Source organism: Heptranchias perlo, chromosome 15 (assembly GCF_035084215.1).
Source record: "Heptranchias perlo isolate sHepPer1 chromosome 15, sHepPer1.hap1, whole genome shotgun sequence".
Taxonomy (NCBI): domain Eukaryota; kingdom Metazoa; phylum Chordata; class Chondrichthyes; order Hexanchiformes; family Hexanchidae; genus Heptranchias; species Heptranchias perlo.
Window position 1 is genome coordinate 50,196,535 of NC_090339.1, and position 20,516 is coordinate 50,217,050.

Below are 20,516 nucleotides of genomic sequence, written 5' to 3' on the forward strand. Positions count from 1 at the left end.
CATTTTTGCAACATAATAGTGGGCTCTGCGCGTGCTCCGTAAGCGAGCGCCGCCATTGGTGGGGACGGACACGGCGGACGCAGGGATTGGTGGGTGGGCGAGGAAGTGGATACAATGTGACGCTGGGGTCGGGTGAGTGTCAATTTCTCAATGAGCGAGTCTGCGCTTTGGTAAAAAATAAAACATTTTTAAAAAAATTTTTAAGAAAACATTTTTTGATTGTTATTTAATTTTTTTCACATTAAAGATCACAGCACCATGCTGACCGTGAGCAGGCTGATCTCGGTCCTCCTCTTACTCTCTGGGCCAGTCTGGGGCGACGATGATTCCGAATGGGTGAAACTCCCCAATAAATGCGAAGGTTTGTGCCCCAGTCCTTATTGACAGCTGTACTTGTCACACACAAACACTTGGACTTCTGTCGTGTAATTCTGTTTTCGGAGTCAAATATTCACGTCGCCGATGCTCACCGCCTCGGTGCATAATAATGGTCCTAATCGGGAATTAATGCTATTAATACAGAAAGAAAACAGTCTGTTGATAACAGCGTATTTCGTGATTTCTTTAGCAAATCGACCAGGAGGGATCGATTTTCCAACTATTCGGCTGTAGGGCCACTTCTCCTTTCGGGTCCATGATTTTTGTTATTTTGAATTGCAGCTTGCTTTGGTTTTATGCATATTTAGAAGCCAGAAGTAAAATAGACCGGTGTCATTAGGGATCCAATGCTTTCATGTAAACCATTCGGATTACAGTTAAAAGGTTTTTTAAAATTTACTTTTCGGGCAGCACATTGTTAAATGTTGATTTACTGAAAAAAAGAGGAACTGCTTATTCCGAAAGCGGATTTAAGATTACTATAGTGCTGCAGACGCTGCTGCTTTATCCACTTTATGAAATTCCTCGTTGAGAATTTTTAGACTGAAATCATTTTAGCAAAAGGAATAATGCATGGTTCAAAATATACAAAGTCAACAAACTAAAGTAAGAGTTAATGGTTTCTTTATTTTGTATTTAGTCATTCAAAATTTAGTAATTGTTTGAGTACAGAGGTAACACCTTTTGTGGGATTATGGTGCCTACTTTTTGGTATTTTGAAGTGTCCCTTCTGTGAGGTTGGCTCATCCTAGAATAGCCTATTCTGAACATTCTGCTCAATATCTGCCACATTCCTGGGTGTGGAAGGTCTGCTGTAGAGTAAACTTTTCAACATTGTTTTTGTCTATTTATAATACAATTTTTGGACTGTAGTTAGACATCAAATCAATTTAATTTTGATGCCAGCATATCCTGACTATGATTGCAAAGTCCTCCATTATACCTTATGGCATTTGAAATCAGGTTTGCAGGATGATTGGATGGTATTTTAAAATTATTTACCCTGGGGTACATGTGAAGCTACAGCACGAATAGCTTATAATTCAGCACAAATACAGTCTTGCTCAAACCAGAATGATACTGACTTGGGAAATTGAAACATCACAATGGTGTGGCAGTGATCAATCTTCTGAGTTGTGGGCTAAAGTACATGGATGTGAGAGTCCAAGTATCTTTATTTTGCACCAAACCTGTGTAGTACCTGATCTGGAAGGGCTTGATGTCTAAATCCCTCCATGGCCCCCTTCCTGTCTCTGTAAACTCTCCAGTCCTGCAGTGGCTCTCCGATCCTCTGTCTCTGGCCTCGTACATCCCCTCCATCCTTTTGCCCCACCATTGATCCCACCCTTTCTAATGTCTCCTGTGACTCGACGCCCATTTTTTTGATCGTGTACCTGTGAAGTGTCCTGGGATATGTTTCTGTGTTCTAGGCGCTATATATTGCAAGTTGTTGTTGATAATACAGGGTGCTAAAAATGGGGGGAAAAAAAATTCAGTTCCCCTGTATAGGCATCGCTTGCCAAATATTCAAGTTTGTATTCAAATCTTTACTCCCAAATCTTTTTTGGCCAGAATAGATGTGTGCATTTCAGCATGCCGCTGGAACAATAAGATTGACCCAGTCCAGTGAAATAACCCTTTTTATTGAAAACACAGTCCCTTTGTGGTCTGTGGTAGGCACACTGAATATATGGTTCTCTGTGCCACTTGTTCAAACGCTGTCTCTTGATAGTATTTAAGTTGAATTTACTGTTAGCTGTTTTGTCTGTAGCTAGTGAACAGCAGTCTATAAATGACTAACCTTTTTTCATACGGTTATTTGCAAACTGAATCTGAATGTGCTGTTGTATCAATTGTTCCTCTTTCTGAACAAAAGTAGAAGTGAGAGTCAGTGATGCCATTTCTCTTTTATTTGTTTCTTTTTTGAGAAACAGTCTTGACCAATTGTATTAATTGACTGAGGTACAAACCAAAGATAGTTTAAGCTTTCTTAAACTTGTGGGGAATTTTATTTCAAATTAACTAAATGGTCAGTCTTATGAAGATGGCTGGTGTAGTAAATTGAAATAGTAAACTGGTGCCCCTCTGAGGTTGGAATTGAGGCTTGGGCCTGGATTTTCACTCCGAGCCCGGGGGGTTGGCAGGAGGTTGGTCGGCGGGGGTCAGCTGATCACTTTTGTGGGTCACGGCAGATAAGCTTGTTGGGCCTAGAGGAAATATTCCTGCTCCTCCTGGCCCATGAGCAGTGCAATAAAGGCACTTACTTGTTGATCCAGCCCTTCTTGCTTCCTCTTATGTGTCCAGAGAGCAGGCTATTCTAGATCTGGTAATGTATAATGAGACAGGATTAATTAATGACCTCATTGTAAAGGAGCATCTGGGTAGTAGTGATCACAATATGATTGAATTTCGCATTCAGTTTGAGGGATAGAAGAATAAGTCTAAGACTACTGTTTTAAACTTAAATAAGGGCAATTATGAGGGCACGAAGACAGAGCTGGCTAAACTGAACTGGGAAATTAGGTTAAGGGATAGGTCAGTAGAGATGCAGTGGCAGACATTTAATGAGATATTTCATAACATTCAGCAAAGTTACATTCCAGTGAGAAAGAAAGACTCTAGGGGAAGGATGTACCATCTGTGGCTAACTAAGGAAGTTAAAGATATTATCAAATTGAAAGAAAAAGCATATAATTCCATGAAGATTAGTGGCAGGTCAGAATATTGGAATATAAAAAACAGCAAAGAATGACTAAAAGAATAATAGGGAGGGAGAAATTAGAATACGAGAGAAAGCTAGCTAGAAATATAAAAACAGATAGTAAGAGTTTCTACAGGTATTTCAAAAGGAAAAGAGCAAGTAAAGTGAGCATTGTTCCTCTAGAGAGTGAGTCTGGGGAATTAATAATGGAGAATAAGGAAATGGCGGATGAATTGAACAGATATTTTGCGTCCCTCTTCACTGTAGAGGATATAAATAACATGCCAGAATTAATTGTGAATCAAGAGGTGAAAGGGTGGGAGGAACTTAAAACATTTACAATCACCAGGGAAAGGGTCCTGAAAAAAATATTAAAACTAAAAGCTGACAGGTCCCCAGGTCCTGACGGAATTATCCTAGGGTCTTAAAAGAAATGATGTGGAGATGCCGGTGATGGACTGGGGTGGACAAATGTAAGGAATCGCACAACACCAGGTTATAGTCCAACAGCTTTATTTGAAATCTCAAGCTTTCGGAGCTTTGCTCCTTCGTCAGGTGAAATGAAGAGTTGCATAAAAGCACAGCATATATAGTCAGAGAACAATGCCTGGTGATTACAGATAATCTTTCTAACTGCCCTTTATCATACCTCGGCAGAGAGATAATCACAGCAATCAAAGGAGTGTTCAAACAGGTTAGTCAGGGAAACATTACATCCAAGAATACTGAGGTGGGGTCACCAGGGGTCAAATGTAGCAGATGCTGGGGTTAGTATTAAAAACAGATAACTTTTTTTTGCTGGAAATCGCAGCAGGTCCGGCCGCATCGGTGTATGGAGAACAAGCCAACTACGACTTGAGTCTGGATGACTCTACGTCAGGTGGGGTTAGATGTAGCGTTACATGAACCCAAGATCCCGGTTGAGGCCGTCCTCATGGGTGCGGAACTTGGCTATCAATTTCTGCTCGACGATTTTGCGTAGTTGTGTGTCTCGAAGGCCGCCTTGGAGAACGCTTACCCGAAGATCGGAGGATGAATGTCCTTGACTGCTGAAGTGTTCCCCGACTGGGAGGGAACCCTCCTGTCTGGTGATTGTTGTGCGGTGTCTGTTCATCCGTTGTCGCAGCGTCTGCATGGTCTCGCCGTTGTACCATGCTCCGGGGCATCCTTTCCTACAACGTATGAGGTAGACAACATTGGCCGAGTCACAGGAGTATGAACCATGTACCTGGTGGGTGGTGTCCTCTCGTGTGATGGTGGTATCTGTGTCGATGATCTGGCATGTCGTACAGAGGTTGCTGTGGCAGGGTTGTGTGGTGCCGTGGACGCTGTTCTCCTGAAAGCTGGGTAATTTGCTGCAAACTATGGTCTGTTTGAGGTTAGGTGGCTGTTTGAAGGCGAGTAGTGGAGGTGTGGGGATGGCCTTACCGAAGTGTTCGTCGTCATCGATGACATGTTGAAGGCTGCAAAGAACATGGCGTAGTTTCTCCGCTCCGGGGAAGTACTGGATGACGAAGGGTACTCTGTTGGTTGTGTCCCGTGTTTGTCTTCTGAGGAGGTCTATGCGATTTTTCACTGTGGCCCATCGGAAATGTCGATCGACGAGTCGAGCGTCATATCCCGTTCTTACGAGGGCGTCTTTCAGCATCCGTAGGTGTCCATCGCGTTCCTCCTCATCTGAGCAAATCCTGTGTATTCGCAGGGCCTGTCCATAGGGGATGGCCTCTTTGACGTGGTTAGGGTGGAAGCTGGAGAAGTGGAGCATCGTGAGGTTGTCTCTGGGCTTGCGGTAGAGTGAGGTGCTGAGGTGCCCGTCTTTGATGGAGATTCGTGTGTCCAAGAATGAAACCGATTCTGAGGAGTAGTCCATGGTGAGTTTGATGGTGGGATGGAACTTGTTGATGTTATCGTGTAGTCTCTTTAGTGATTCCTCACCGTGGGTCCATAGAAAGAAAATGTCGTCGATGTATCTGGTGTACAGTGTTGGTTGGAGGTCCTGTGCAGTGAAGAAGTCCTGCTCGAACTTGTGCATGAAAATGTTGGCGTATTGGGGTGCGAATTTGGTCCCCATGGCTGTTCCGTGTGTTTGGGTAAAGAACTGGTTGTCGAAGGTGAAGACATTGTGATCCAGGATGAAGCGGATGAGTTGTAGGATGGCGTCTGGAGATTGGCTGTTGTTGGTGTTGAGTATTGATGCTGTCGCAGCGATGCCGTCATCGTGGGGGATACTGGTGTAGAGTGCCGAGACGTCCATCGTGGTGAGAAGTGTTCCAGGTTCAACAGGTCCGTGGGTGCTGAGTTTTTGTAGGAAGTCTGTAATGTCGCGACAGAAGCTGGGGGTTCCCTGTACGATGGGTTTCAGGATGCCCTCGACATATCCAGAGAGGTTCTCACACAGGGTTCCATTGCCTGATACGATAGGACGTCCGGGTGTGTTGGCTTTGTGTATCTTTGGGAGGCTGTAGAAATCTCCCACGCGGGGAGACGCTGAAAGACGCCCTCGTAAGAATGGGATATGACGCTCGACTCGTCGATCGACAGTTCCGACGGGCCACAGCGAAAAATTGCATAGACCTCCTCAGAAGACAAACACGGGACACGACCAACAGAGTACCCTTCGTGGTCCAGTACTTCCCCGGAGCGGAGAAACTACGCCATGTTCTTTGCAGCCTTCAACATGTCATCGATGATGACGAACACCTCGCTAAGGCCATCCCCACGCCTCCACTACTCGCCTTCAAACAGCCACCTAACCTCAAATTACCCAGCTTTCAGGAGAACAGCGTCCACGACACCACACAACACTGCCACGGCAACCTCTGCAAGACATGCCAGATCATCGACACAGATACCACCATCACACGAGAGGACACCACCCACCAGGTACATGGTTCATACTCCTGTGACTCGGCCAATGTTGCCTACCTCATACGTTGTAGGAAAGGATGCCCCGGAGCATGGTACATTGGCGAGACCATGCAGACACTGCGACAACGGATGAACGGACACTGCACAACAATCACCAGACAGGAGGGTTCCCTCCCAGTTGGGGAACACTTCAGCAGTCAAGGACATTCAGCCTCCGATCTTTGGGTAAGCGTTCTCCAAGGCGGCCTTCGAGACACACAACTACGCAAAATCGTCGAGCAGAAATTGATAGCCAAGTTCCGCACCCATGAGGACGGCCTCAACCGGGATCTTGGGTTCATGTCACGCTACATGTAACCCCACCTGACGTAGAGTCATCCAGACTCAAGTCGTAGTTGGCTTGTTCTCCATACACCGATGCGGCCGGACCTGCTGCGATTTCCAGCAAAAAAAAGTTATCTGTTTTTAATACTAACCCCAGCATCTGCTACATTTGACCCCTGGTGACCCCACCTCAGTATTCTTGGATGTAATGTTTCCCTGACTAACCTGTTTGAACACTCCTTTGATTGCTGTGATTATCTCTCTGCCGAGGTATGATAAAGGGCAGTTAGAAAGATTATCTGTAATCACCAGGCATTGTTCTCTGACTATATATGCTGTGCTTTTATGCAACTCTTCATTTCACCTGACGAAGAAGCAAAGCTCCGAAAGCTTGAGATTTCAAATAAAGCTGTTGGACTATAACCTGGTGTTGTGCGACTCCTTACTTAAAAGAGATAGTAGATGCATTGGTATTAATTTTCCAAAATTCCTTAGATTCTGGAAGAGTCTCATCAGATTGGAAAATATCGAATGTAATTCCTCTATTCAAGAAAGGAGGGAGACAGAAAGTAGGAAACTACAGGCCAGTTAGCTTAACATCTGTCATAGGGAAAATGCTAGAATCTATTATTAAGGACGTTATAGCAGGGCACTTAGAAAATCTCAATGCAATCAGGCAGAGTCAACATGGCTTTGTGAAAGGGAAATCTTGTTTGACTAAATTATTTGACCATCACAAGCTTTCGGAGGCTTCCTCCTTCCTCAGGTGAATGTGGAAATGAAATCCTCGAACCTTTCGCATTTAAGGTTCGAGGATTTCATTTCCACATTCACCTGAGGAAGGAGGAAGCCTCCGAAAGCTTGTGATTTTCAAATAAAATTGTTGGACTATAACTTGGTGTTGTAAAATTGTTTACAATTGTCAACCCCAGTCCATCACCGACATCTCCACATCATAAATTATTTGAGTTCTTTGAGGAAGTAACAAGCAACGTGGATAAAGAGGATCCTGTGGATGTGGTGTACTTGGATTCCAGAAGGCTTTTGACAAGGTGCCGCATCAAAGGCTACTACGTAAAATAAGAGCTCATGGTGTAGGGGGTAACATATTAGCATGGATAAAGGATTGGTTAGCTAACAGGAAACAGAGAGTAGGCATAAGTGGGTCATTTTCAGGTTGGCAAGATGAAATGATTGGAGTGCCACAGGGATCAGTGCTTGGGCCTCAACTATTTACAATCTATATCAATGACTTGGATGAAGGGACCGAATGTATGGTTGCTAAATTTGCTGATGACACAAATGTAGGTAGGAAAGTAAGTTGTGAAGAGGACATAAGGAGTCTGCAAAGGGATTTAGATAGGTTAGGTGAGTGGGCAAAAATTTGACAGATGGAGTATGGGAATATGTGAACTTGTCCACTTTGGCAGGAGGAATAGAAAAGCAGTATATTATTTAAATGGAGAGAGATTGCAGAATTCTGAGGTACAGAGGGATCTGGGTGTCCTAGTACATGAATCACAAAAAGTTAGTCGGAACATAGGAACATAGGAACAGGAGTCGGCCATTCAGCCCCTCGTGCCTGCTCCGCCATTTGATAAGATCATGGGTGATCTGTGATCTAACTCCATATACCTGCCTTTGGCCCATATCCCTTAATACCTTTGGTTGCCAAAAAGCTATCTATCTCAGATTTAAATTTAGCAATTGAGCTAGTATGCGGAAGAGAGTTCCAAACTTCTACCACCCTTTGTGTGTAGAATGTAGGTACAGCAAGTGATTAGGAAGGCAAATGGAATGTTGCCTTTTATTGCCAGGGGAATGGAATATAAAAGTAGAGATGTTTTGCTACAGTTGCACAGGGCATTGGTGAGACCACATCTAGAATAGTGTGTGCAGTTTTGGTCACTTTATTTAAGAAAGGACATAATTGCTTTGGTGGCGGTTCAGAGAAGGTTCACTCGACTGATTCCTGGGACGAGGGGGTTATCTTATGAGGAAAGGTTGGACAAGTTGGGCCTGTATACACTGGAGTTTAGAAGAATGAGAGGTGATCTTATTGAAACATATAAGATCCTGAGGGGATGTTTCCCCTTGTGGGAGAGACTAGAACTAGGGGCCACAGTTTAAAAAAAGGGGTCTCCCATTTAAGACGGAGATGAGCAGAATTTTTTTCTCTCACAGGGTCGTGAATCCCTTCCCCAGAGAGAGGTGGAGGCAGGGTCATTGAATATTTTTAAGGCTGAGTTAGATAGATTCCTGATTTACAAGGGAGTCAAAGGTTATATTAGGTAGATGGGAAAGTAGAGTTGAGGTCACAATCAGATCAGCCATGTCTTATCAAATGGCAGAGCAGGCTTGAGGGGCTGAATGGCCTACTCCTGCTCTTAATTCGTATGTTCGTATGTGAAGCAGGAGTTAAAAATAAAAAAGCTATTAAAATGCCTCCTTAAAATATTTCACTGACTAACCCACCTCCTGAGAGCGGGTTGGTCGCCCACCCCTCGACTTGCCTCCGTTAAAACTGGAAGTGGACGGGTTTTACATTTCTACAATTATTACCTTCCCACCTGCCCCCAAGCCACCCGTTCTTGGGGGTTAAAATTACCCCCATGGTGTTGGGGCAGATTTGAGGAAGCTTTGTTTAACTATGGTATATGTACCAGAAAGTATTCCATGCACAAGTGTGGCAAGTACCAGTACTAACATCCCTCACTTTGAGCACAAACACTCACAAAAGTGCACTGCTACCTCTCGCTCTATTACTACAAAATAAAATCGCTGGTCAACATTCGACGCTTCAGCAATTTGATTATCTGTAAGAGAAAGTTAGGTTAGGTTCAGGTGGGACACCTCGTGAGAACTGGCAGACTCGTGCTAGAGAAACAACCTAGGAGTGCCGTCTAAGTGAGGACTTGATCAAGTAGACAAAATGGGAGGAGAAAACAACAGAAATTAAAAGGTGTTGCTAATAGATTTAATAGCTTGTTAACAGATTCCCATCAGCTGTCTCTTTACAAAAGTAGTTAGTAGATTTGAACACTTGAATCTACTGTGCAATATTTAGTATATTTTGTTTTCTGTTTTATTTCAGAATTCTGGCATTCATGTTTTTCTTTTTATGCCTTGTATAATATACTAAACAGACAACTATCTTTGGGTAAATTATAGAGTTTTTTGGAGCTCAGGTTATTGGGGCAAAAATGCAGTGTACAATGTTCCTTCTCTGGCTTAATAATGAAGTCTGCATTTTGAATTATTCTTCCTTTTGATATCTATGTTTATCTCGTTTTTTTTTCTCAGTTTGCAAGTACCTTGCTGTGGAATTGAAATTGGCTTTTGATGAAACCGGAAAAACCAATGAGGTGATTGATACCAAATACAGCTTTCTGGAAGGAAAGGGGTCGAGAATAAAATACAGGCACTCGTAAGCAAATTCCTGCAAGTTCACTTTTTTTTTTGTAGGTACACTACTTTTTATTTTTTTCCACTTGTTTTTGTCTCTGGACCCAGAGTGGGATAACCAGTTTGCAGACCTCTTCAAAAGACATTCTGAAGCAGCTGTTGGCAAACACAGTAGCAACTCTTCCCATCAATAGGGAGACTGGTGCAATGGGCGAGCTACTGTCCTTTGTTTTTGGGTGGAATTCAAACTCATATCCTAGATGGGATAAAAATCTCCTCTGTCTGCTGGCTGTACTGCCATTTCTCAAATGTCTTTGGTACAACTTTAACTCAGTCTAAAGTGGATACAGGCTCACAGCACAGAACTATGCATAATTTAGCAAAAATTGTCACTAAATTTTCAATCTTGTTCAGAAAAGCCATATGAGTGGCCAATGTTTGAGAAGCGGAATTGCCACACTGGTGCAATAAGGGATGATGTTCTGGCATTGGGGCTAGGACGTGTTGGGGCAAACATGTCCTAGGCCCAAGAGAAAGTGTTTTGCTTTGTATCTGGTTGTGTTACACCTGACCTGCGTAGTGCTTGATGTAGACATTAATACCCGGTGCAAGAACATTCTAAAGCACTGATTCATATTCCTTACATTGATGTGCAGAAAATTCACCTGCTCACAAGAAAAAAAGTAAAAGTCAAAATAATAGTTTTAAAAATGCAGTGTTTAGATCAGGTTGTTGGAATGGAGGAGTACTTTTTCCATAACATTTCTTCGCTAGACTGAAGTTTCAAAAATCAGACTGAGTATTTTTGCGAACCAAATTCTGCATCTCAATTCTCTGCCACGTGTGGATTAACAGAGTCCAGGTTTAAGAGTTAACCTTGAATCCAGTCAATTGTTTACAGGCGAATACGTGGAATGCCCTCCCATGCTCTCCCGACACATCACAAGGTGGAAAAATAACATGCCACCAGCTACTGAGGGGATATTGAAGAGGGCAACTAGAATGATTGAGGGGCTGGAGGGATTGGAATATGAGAAGCGATTAGAAATTGGGCATCTTCTCTCTGGAGAAGAGAAGGTTGGGAGGTGATGTGATTGCTGTTTATAGGATTCTAAAGGAGTAGATAATGTAGATCATGACAAGCTATTTCACCTTGTCCAGAACTGTAGAACTAGAGGACCTGGCCTGTGCTTTAAGGGGGTTAAAATCAAAACTAATAAATATGAAGCAGGAGGGAAAGGGGAGAGCAGCGAGGGTTAGGGTGGAGGACTGAATGCGTGGTTAAAGAAAAGAATTCTGAGCAGATCTACGAAAGCAGGGAGGCAGGTGGAAAGAGTTAGGGAGGAACTTCCAAACGATACGAATATAGTGGTTCAATAAGCATACATTGATCTTGGATGTTAGAGATTGGAAGACGAGGAATAAAGTGGTATCAGCAGAGTAAGGTGCGTACGGGCATGTAAGATTAGAGGAGATTGCCATGGTAGAGTGGAGTGAGACCATGAAGTGATTTGAAAGCGAGCATGAAAATTTTGAAGTCAATTGGCTGCGACACTGGGAGTCAGTGAAATTTGGAGATGGTAGGGATAATGGGAGGTGAGAATGTGAGCTACTGCTTTGTGGATTAATTGTAACTTGTAGCAGGTTAGACCGGTGAGGAGAGTATTGGGCAGGGGAGGGATTCGAGCCTCAAAGGCATGAAAGCATGGACTAGGGTTTTGCCGACAGTGGGGGAAGGGGAAGTGTGGAGGTAGGCTGTTTTGTGCAGGTGGAAGAAAGCAGTTTTGATAATGGTGCAGATATGGGGGAGGAAGCTCATTTTGGATTAAGCAGTGTGCCAATGTTTCACACCTCAGGTCTTGGCCTGAGATAATTACTGGGGGTGGGGGGGTTGATGGAGTCGAGGCCAGTGGTTACTGGCAGCAGTTGAAGAGGACGGGCTTCAGTTTTGCATATATTAAGCTGGATGAAATTTTGGCTTATCCAGGTCTCAATGATGAACAGGCAGTTGAAGAGTGTAGCAACAGCCTTTGATCGATGGTGGAGATAGAACTGGGCGATTATCAGCGTTCATGTAGAAGCTGACTCAATGCTTTGTTTGATTTATAGATATATTTCTTAATACTAAAGGGATCAAGGGATATGGGGAAAAAGCAGGAACAGGGTACTGAGTTAGACGATCAGCCGTGATCATTTTGAATGGCGGAGCAGGCCCGAAGGGCCGAATGGCCGACTCTTGCTCCTATTTTCTATGTTTCTATATTGTCAAAGAGTAGCATGTAAATGATGGAGCTCTGAGAAGTGGCCATGTGGTCTGAGGAGAGGAAGCTGTTGCTAACCTCACCAACAACTAACCTTTAATTGACCTCAGGAATTATGTCAATTAGGCTTTGTGGCTTTAAAGGGCCAGGCTACTTTAAACATATTACTAAAACACCATACAGTGTGCTTTGAACAAAACACAAAAATCTCGTCTTAGAAACAGAGATCTAGATTACTCTGCCTGACCACAGGTAAGAGCTAAATATAGATTTGGAGTGTTAAAGGGTTAAAATCAACATGCCAGAATCTGAAAATGAAATGAATGATGCGACTAATCTAGTATGACAACAGGTTTTCTTGTTAACTGTCTTTTTTTCCTCTCAAAGTGACATTCGGTTGATTGAGGTAACTGAAAACATTTGTAACCGGCTACTGGAATATAATCTACATAAGGAGCGAACTGGGAGTAATCGCTTTGCAAAGGTAAGCACTGCTTAGTTGCCTTTTGGTGGAGGGGGGAAAAGCAATTTTATTCTGGATTTTGCTGGTACTGGATGTCATGGTGGACACTGGTGTATTTGTTGGATATTGGCATCCGCATTGAAGGATCATTGATTGTGGCAAAGTGACTGCAAATTTATCAAGTGACAGCCCAGAATTAACTTTTTTTTTGATCTTGGGATGTGAGCGACACTGCCAATTGACCGTCCCTAGTTGCTCTGAGAAGCTGGTGGGGTGGACCTTCTCCTTGGACAACTGCAGTTTTTGTGCTGATGGTGCTTCCCCAGTGATGTTGGGTAGGGAATATCAGGATTTTGACCCAGCAACAATCAAGGACATGTATATGTCCAGGTTAGGATGGTGTGTGACTTGGAGGAGAACTTGGAGGTGATGATTTTGTTGCTCTTGTCTTTCTTGGTGGCAGAGGTCACAGGGCTGGGAGGTGCTGTCAAAGTAAATTTGGTGAGTTGCTGCAGTGCATCCTGTAGATAGTGCATACATAAGGACTTTTTAAAGATCTTTTTATTGCAGATTTAAAAATCTAGGCTTGGGTTTTTATCAGTGTTTATTTTTAGCATCAAAAACAGGGAGAAAATCCAATTCCATTTTGAAAGTTATTATTGAATCTGCTTCCACCACCCTTTCAGGCAGTGCATTCCAGATCATAACAACACACTGCATAAAAAAAATCTTCCTCATGTCGCCACTGGTTCTTTTGCCAATTACTTTAAATCTGTGTCCTCTGGTTACCGATGCATCTGCCACTAGAAACAGTTTCTCTTTATTTACTCTATCAAAACCCTTCATGATTTTGAATACCTCTACCAAATCTCCCCTTAACCTTCTCTGCTCTAAAGAGAACAACCCCAGCTTCTCCAGTCTCTCCACATAACTGAAGTCCCTCATCCCTGGTACCATGCTAGTAAATCTCTTCTGCACTAAAACCTTGACGTCCTTCCTAAAGTGTGGTGCCCAGAATTGAACGCAATACTCCAGCTGAGGCCTAACCAGTGTTTTATAAAGGTTTAGCATAACTTCCCTGCTTTTGTACTCTATGCCTCTATTAATAAAGCCCAGGATCCCATATGCTTTTTTAACAGCCTTCTCAACTTGTCCTGCCATCTTCAAAGATTTGTGTACATACACTCCCAGGTCTCTCTGTTCCTGCCTCCCCTTTAAAATTGTCCCATTTAGTTTATATTCCCTCTCCACATTCTTCCTTCCAAAATGTATGGTTGGAATCCAGACAAAACAGTGGCACACAACAGCCAGAGACACAACATACACATTTTATTAGGAAGTGGCATCATTGTCAAGATAAATTATATCCTAGATTGTTTAGGCCTCCTTTCTGCTCACATGCAGCTGAGAAATCCTGTTAGAAATCAGTGAAAGTATTAAAATTTCCAGGTGGGAAATGTTTGTGATATTTGGAATTAACATACTGTCCTGACTAATTAATCCCTTTAAACAATATCAACAATAAAGTGATTTCACCGCCAGAACTTGGAACTAAAAGTTGATCCTGGGGTACTTGTACTTCATGTACGTTGTGTGTCTATGTCATCGCGCAGTGTGCATGCTTGTGTCACCAGTGCGACGCATGCACATTTTGGGATACACTAGGAGCAGACTTCATGCTTTTGAAAAATCAGAATCAGGCGGAAATCATTTTTACCAATGCACTAACTTGGAAATATCCAGGAATTTATCGGTGTACATCGGTTAAAAAATGATTTAAAAGTTTTCAACACCTACTGCAGCCTCAGTGCACTGGTGATAGAGGGGATGAATATTGAGCCCAGTGGCAGGGATACAGATTGGGAAATAAGATATCTAACAGCTCATTCTTTCCAATGACTATGGAACTCCAATCCCCCCACTCTCTCCCTTCATACTACAATCTATAAGCTTTTCGAATCCAGGCTTGGTGTCAGTTAATCATGATGTGGAGATGCCGGTGATGGACTGGGGTGGACAAATGTAAGGACTTGCACAACACCAGGTTATAGTCCAACAGTTTTCTTTTAAATCACAAGCTTTCGGAGCTTTCCTCCTTCGTCAGGTGAGTCAAGGGTTCTAAAAACGCATAGCATATATAGTCAGAGAACAATGCCTGGTGATTACAGATAATCTTTCCAACTGCCCCCTATAACACCTCGGCTGGGAGACGATCACAGCAATCAAAGGTGTCGTTGGTGTTCAGACAGGAGGAAAGCTCCGAAAGCTTGTGATTTTAAAATAAAACTGTTGGACTATAACCTGGTGTTGTGCAAGTCCTTACGTCAGTTAATCACACCTTGGTTTATCTCATGGTCTCTCATACTTGTTTGAGCCTTGCTAATGTCTTGCACAATAAGCTTTGATCCTTCATCTGAGCTCTGGAATTTAAAAGAAAAATCACAGTAGCTTAGATTTTCTGATTGATATTTTAATGCTGGTGAATTCTAATTCTTGTAAATCTAAATTTAATATTCTTAAATCTTTCTATCATACCAAGGCAAGTGAAAAATTGTGCATTCATTTTTCATTCTTCAAGTGTGACTGCTCCCTGCCTCTTCCATTGTGCTACGGCCTCTGATTTATTTAAGTATTTTCTTCTTCATTCTACACCACATAAGAACTTAAGAAATAGGAGCAGGAGTGGGCCGTATGGCTCCTCGAGCCTGCTCCGCCATTTAATAAGATCATGGCTGATCTTCGACCTCAACTCTACTTTCCTGCCCAATCCCGATGATTCCCTTACAGTCCAAAAATCTATCGATCTCAGGCTTGAATATACTCAACGGCTGAGCAGACACAGCCCTCTGGGGTAGAGCATTCCAAAGATTCACCCCACTCTGAGTGAAGAAATTCCTTCTCATCTCAGTCCTAAATTGCCCGCCCCTTATCCTGAGACTATGTCTCCTAGTTCTAGACTCTCTTCTAGCCTTAGAGTTCATCTTCCCACTTCCTGTGCATCTGTGCCTCCTTCCATCTCCTGCCTCCATAAAACAACACTGCTTACTGCTGCTCGCACTCTTCACTCTTCACAAAGATTCACAAAGTAAGTTCAGATGAGGAAGGTCATTCAGCCCATCAGGCTAATCCTTTCACAGAATCCTGTGGTTTACCACCCCCAACCCCACCCCTCCCCCAGCTGCCCATCATAGTATCTAACTACCAGAATAATTCCAGAGTTTTTGCCTCCACTACATGACCCAGAGGCCATTCCAGATGTCATCACTTTTTCCAATGAAGAAATCCTTACTGACATCATTGCTGAACCTGACTTTTACCTATGTCCCCTTGACTGGCCGTTATTATTTAACTTAAAATAGTGCAATAGGTTTCTTTTCTTTTCCAAAACCAGGGAATGAGTGAGACGTTCCAGACTCTCCATGGCCTTGTTCATAAAGGTGTAAAAGTGGTGATGGACATCCCCTACGAGCTATGGAATGAGACGTCGGCTGAGGTCTCTGACATGAAAAAGCAGGTATGCGCAGAGTACCTGATCCACAACTTGGGGGTTGGCAGACAGAGACTGCTCTACAAAGTAAAATAATAACACAAAAGATAATTACTTTTTCCAGTACCCATGATTGTTCCATTGTAAATACACTGCCCAGTATGGAACTCGACCACAGAGACCAGGAATGTTCTAGGCTTGATGTCTGACCTGGACTCTGAGCTGATCTCAGCCTGAACCGCAGTTGGGATGCTGCAATTTTGTGTCCTTGGGGTAAAGAGGAGAGAATTCAACCAGGGTTTCTGCTCCTAATAGCTATCCAGTGACCTCTCCTAAAAAGTGTGTGTGTGTTTTGATGTCCTTGGTTGTGATGCCCTTCTCAGGGCTTTTGGCATTCTGTCTAGGCTCATACATGAAAAATGGACACTTAATCAAGGTACTGGAAAGTGGCCAGCACCACTGGAACTGTATCCCAGCATGAGTTTGTGCCTTTCGGAGAGGAGGAGAGAAAATTAGGGACAAAATATTTTTATCCCATTGATTTTGGACCCCATCTGCCAATACACTACATAGTGACCAAGATCTCTATGCACACAGTAGCAACACATATGATTTGATTTAAAGCTGCATGTTCCTTTGCATTCCAAAATTAAATAAAGCTGTATTATATTTTTAAAAATTGGATTTAAATTTTTGGAAAAATGTACAGGAAGTTTATTCAACCAAATTTATCTTAATTTGGGGAGGGGGGGGGGGCACTGAGGACCAGGCTGCGTCCTAAGGGAATGTGGGGGTGGGGGAGAGAAGTACTGGGTGGGGAGGAGGAGATGGTTCTAACCCTCAGAGGAAGGAGCACCAGGAGGCAGCCATGCCCTCAGACAGAGCAGCACTGGAGGGGAATTACATAGAATGTACAGCACAGCAACAGGCCATTTGGCGCAACAGGTCCACGATGGTGTTTATGATCCACATGAGCCTCCTCCCATCTACTTCATCAACATATCCTTCTAGTCCTTTCTCGCTCGTGTATTTATCTAGCTGCCCCTTAAATGCATCTATGCTATTTCCTCAACTACTCCTTGTGGTAGTGAATTCCACATTTTAACCACTCTCTGGGAAAGAAGTTTCTCCTGAATTCGCTATTGGATTTATTAATGACTATCTTATATTCATGGCCCCTAGTTTCTGGTCTCCCCCGCCAGTGGAAACATCTTCTCTACATCTACCCTATCAAATCTTTTCATAATTTATCCGGTCAGCCTCAGTCTTCTCTTTTCTAGAGAAAAGAGCCCCAATCTCTTCAGTCTTTCCTAATAGGTATAACCTCTCAGTCAGAGGTGGCAGAACATGTGGGTCAGGACCTCTTTCACACTCGCCTTTTGAATTCATTTGCTGTTGGTGAGCACTGTTGTATGATATTAGTAAGTTGAACCATACTCTGACTGCCTGGAGATAGTGTGGAGATGATATTCTACACAAAATGTCTGCTCTCAGACAGCCATTGATCAATAAAAAATAAGAGAGAAGATACCAGTAGCTTTTTTTTTACCTTTTAGGGATTAGGTGGCAATTCAGATAAATATCCTTATCCTTTAAGCAGTGAAACTGTGTTGGAGCCTGCCTAACTCCAAGTGTGTGCTCTCTTTTATACCCCAGTGCGATGTGATGGTGGAAGAGTACGAGGATGTTATTGAGGACTGGTATAAAAATCATCAGGAGGAAGACCTCACCATGTTCCTCTGTGAACGGCACGTGCTGAAGGTCCATGAGACAGGTATAAACTTTTTAAAAATTATAATAGCCTTGGAGACATGCATTGCATTTAGGCTGCTTTAATTTGTTTACTGCACAGACAGAACAATCATCCCTGGGTGGAATATAGCCACAGTAACCCTGTGAAGGTGTAATTTCTTTCCCTCATGCCTCTCTGAATTGCCTTGGGATGTTTTATCTATTAAAGGTGCTAAATAAATGCAAGTTGTAGTTGCAGTAATAGATTTTATCTCTGTCAGTCTCCTTTTGGTGTCTTGAGTTGAAAGAGGCATCAGACTTATACGAACAATGATGGACAGAATAAGACCCTCTGGTCCATCCAGCCTGTCCCACACAATTGTGATACCTTATGTATCACAATATATACACTCTCCATCCCACCCAAAACAGGCCAATTTGGGGAGAAAAGATCTGGGAAATTTCTGTCCGACCTCCCCATGGCGATCGAAACTAGTCTAGGAGATCGCTCTGGCCCTAATATAACCGCCAAGAGAATCTCGGTTCACAAACTCTTCATGTTCTATTGAAGTGGAAGACTCCATGTGTAAATTTAGCCACACAGTCTGAAATCTGCTCCTCTAAGCTGGCGGTGAATGGGTGGGTACTATCAGGATGTATTATTAATTTCTTGAAAATACATAATCATGATAGACCATCAGGTGACAGGAAGGAGATTGTTGTTTTTCTTGTGGAGCTGGTCTCATATGTGGTGTTTCACAGCATATTTCCTGATGTTAAAGGAGGATGGCCTTCATCAGGAATGTAGACGAACGTCATGTCATATCTGTTGGGAATGCACAAAGGAAGCCATTGTATTTTCACAGTGTAGCTCTGCAGTTCAGAATGATTTGCCCTTTATGTCCTATGTGTTAAAGAAAACAAAAGTAATTTGCCAAAGGTCCCTGCAAGAAGGTGAGTCTATAATTAATGCACTAATTTGAATCTATTTCAGAATGTTTGAGGGAAAATTGGAATGGCAAGAAGGGGGACCCTGCAGCGATCAGTGAGGAGAAGAAGAAGAAGAAAAAAAAGAAGAAAAATAAGGATACAGAGGGTAAGGAAGGGAATCGAAAGAAAGAGAAAAAAGGAAAGAAGGAAAAGAAACGAGAGGAGGACAGTGACCGAGAAGAGAAAAAAAGCATGTCGTCAGATGATGACCAAACCCAACAGAAATTACCTACTTCCCACAGACGTGATGAACTGTAAAGACTGAAGGACTGGGCTAGGAAACATTGGTTCAGAACAGTGTGTTAAAGAGCATTGCTCGTAAATGGACAGTAACCTGAACCCCATGGACCTTTTTCTTAATATGAATTTAAATAGCTTTAAATTAATCAGATACATTGATTACAAAATGGTCACTTATCTGACTGTTGGTTTGTCTATTTATACACCGTGATCCATGGCAATAACTTATTTTCTTCCGTCTCTTCCTATCTCGTTGCATAGATGTAGAACAAAACACAGACTGTGTCATCTGTTCTATTGCTTAAATTTAAGCATGTTACAGTTGACATTTTATGCTTGAATGTCACTATCCTGTCTTTTTTAAGGATCATTTTAAAATATTTTATTGGACATGTGTAGATCCAAAGTTGTAGGAACACAAAAATTCACCTGCATTGCACCTCTTGTAGTTTAGCTGAAGTGAATGGGAATTCATAATTGGTTGAGTTCATTTTGTCGGGATCTTGACCAGTAATTGGGGATTTGGGTCAGGAAATGGTGCCACTGCATTCGCATCACGAGCTGTTTAGATGCTATGTCCTGACATTCCTCAATAGAATATCGTGAAGCGTCACAGGTAACTTGAAAGCAAATCCAATGATTTCTAATCCATCAAAAAACCAAGGAGAACGCAGAGTTAAGAACACACCAAAGTTGAAATATAAAATCAATTCATAGCTTTTCAAGGTTACTAGTTTTCAATTTCAGTAAAAACAGAAGGAATCGTGAAATATGTCTCCCAAAACAAATCCCAAAATCCCATCTAACAAAAAACTCAAAGTCGACTTATTTAGTTCCCATAAATGAATGGTTCTGAATATAGGGAATAACAGCCCCATTGTATATTGTAGGCAAAGCCATGGGTTTTCCATTTTCATGGAAAGACATATGTGATTGCAGAATGTGATCTCCAAAACACCAGTCAAAATCATTGAATCTCATGTAATAAAAACAGAATTTGACTTATTAAATCATTGGCCCTTTAGCTTTTATATTGATCTACAGTGCTTGTGTAGTATTTGAATTCTGTATGGATGACAAAAGCAAATAATTCTTTCATATACTACATAAAAATGACTTCATATAACTGTGAGCATTGTAACCAAATAAGTGTGTGCATCAATAATGCACTCTTCCTGTCAACTACTTGGATTTTTAAAAAATCTAAAACTCCGTTCTGCCATATAGCGCAAAGCCACATGATAAAAATCAGCAGGAACATTTAGAAAAATGTTCACTGTTTTGAAATAAAGTTGCCATTACAAGGCAATAATGTGGTCTTGGGATTTGGGTGATCTGATTAAACCGATCGAGTCTCATTCAAGTGCTTTGCAAATTTATCCAAATTGCCAGAGACAGACAAAGATGCATTGATGCGTATAAATAATCTGCATCATTCATTCAGTGAAATAAAGGTCCCAAGATTTGCAGTAGTTAGGCATGTAATAGATACAGATGCCTGGCTTCTGGAAATTTTCCACTCAGCTCTGCTAGTGACTTTTGTAAATCAGTAACTACTTGGGCTGTCACTGTTCCTTCCGATGGAAACCACTAATCATTTGAGGGGTGGGGGGTGGAAATTCACAATATATATCTACCCAAATATAGACACACACACCTCTGGGAAAA

At 42.4% G+C, this 20,516-nt stretch overlaps 1 protein-coding gene across 1 annotated transcript; it reads left to right on the top strand.

Annotated features, from left to right (window-relative positions):
• Positions 1-49: 49 nt before the first annotated feature.
• Positions 50-19,858, top strand: cnpy3 (canopy FGF signaling regulator 3). The gene is made up of 7 exons (XM_067997210.1): positions 50-132; positions 248-361; positions 9,575-9,698; positions 12,325-12,421; positions 15,792-15,914; positions 17,544-17,661; positions 18,613-19,858. The coding sequence occupies exons 2-7, from the start codon at positions 259-261 to the stop codon at positions 18,864-18,866; spliced, it is 819 nt and encodes a 272-aa protein (XP_067853311.1). The 5' UTR covers positions 50-132; positions 248-258; the 3' UTR covers positions 18,867-19,858.
• The last annotated feature ends 658 nt before the right edge of the window (positions 19,859-20,516 follow it).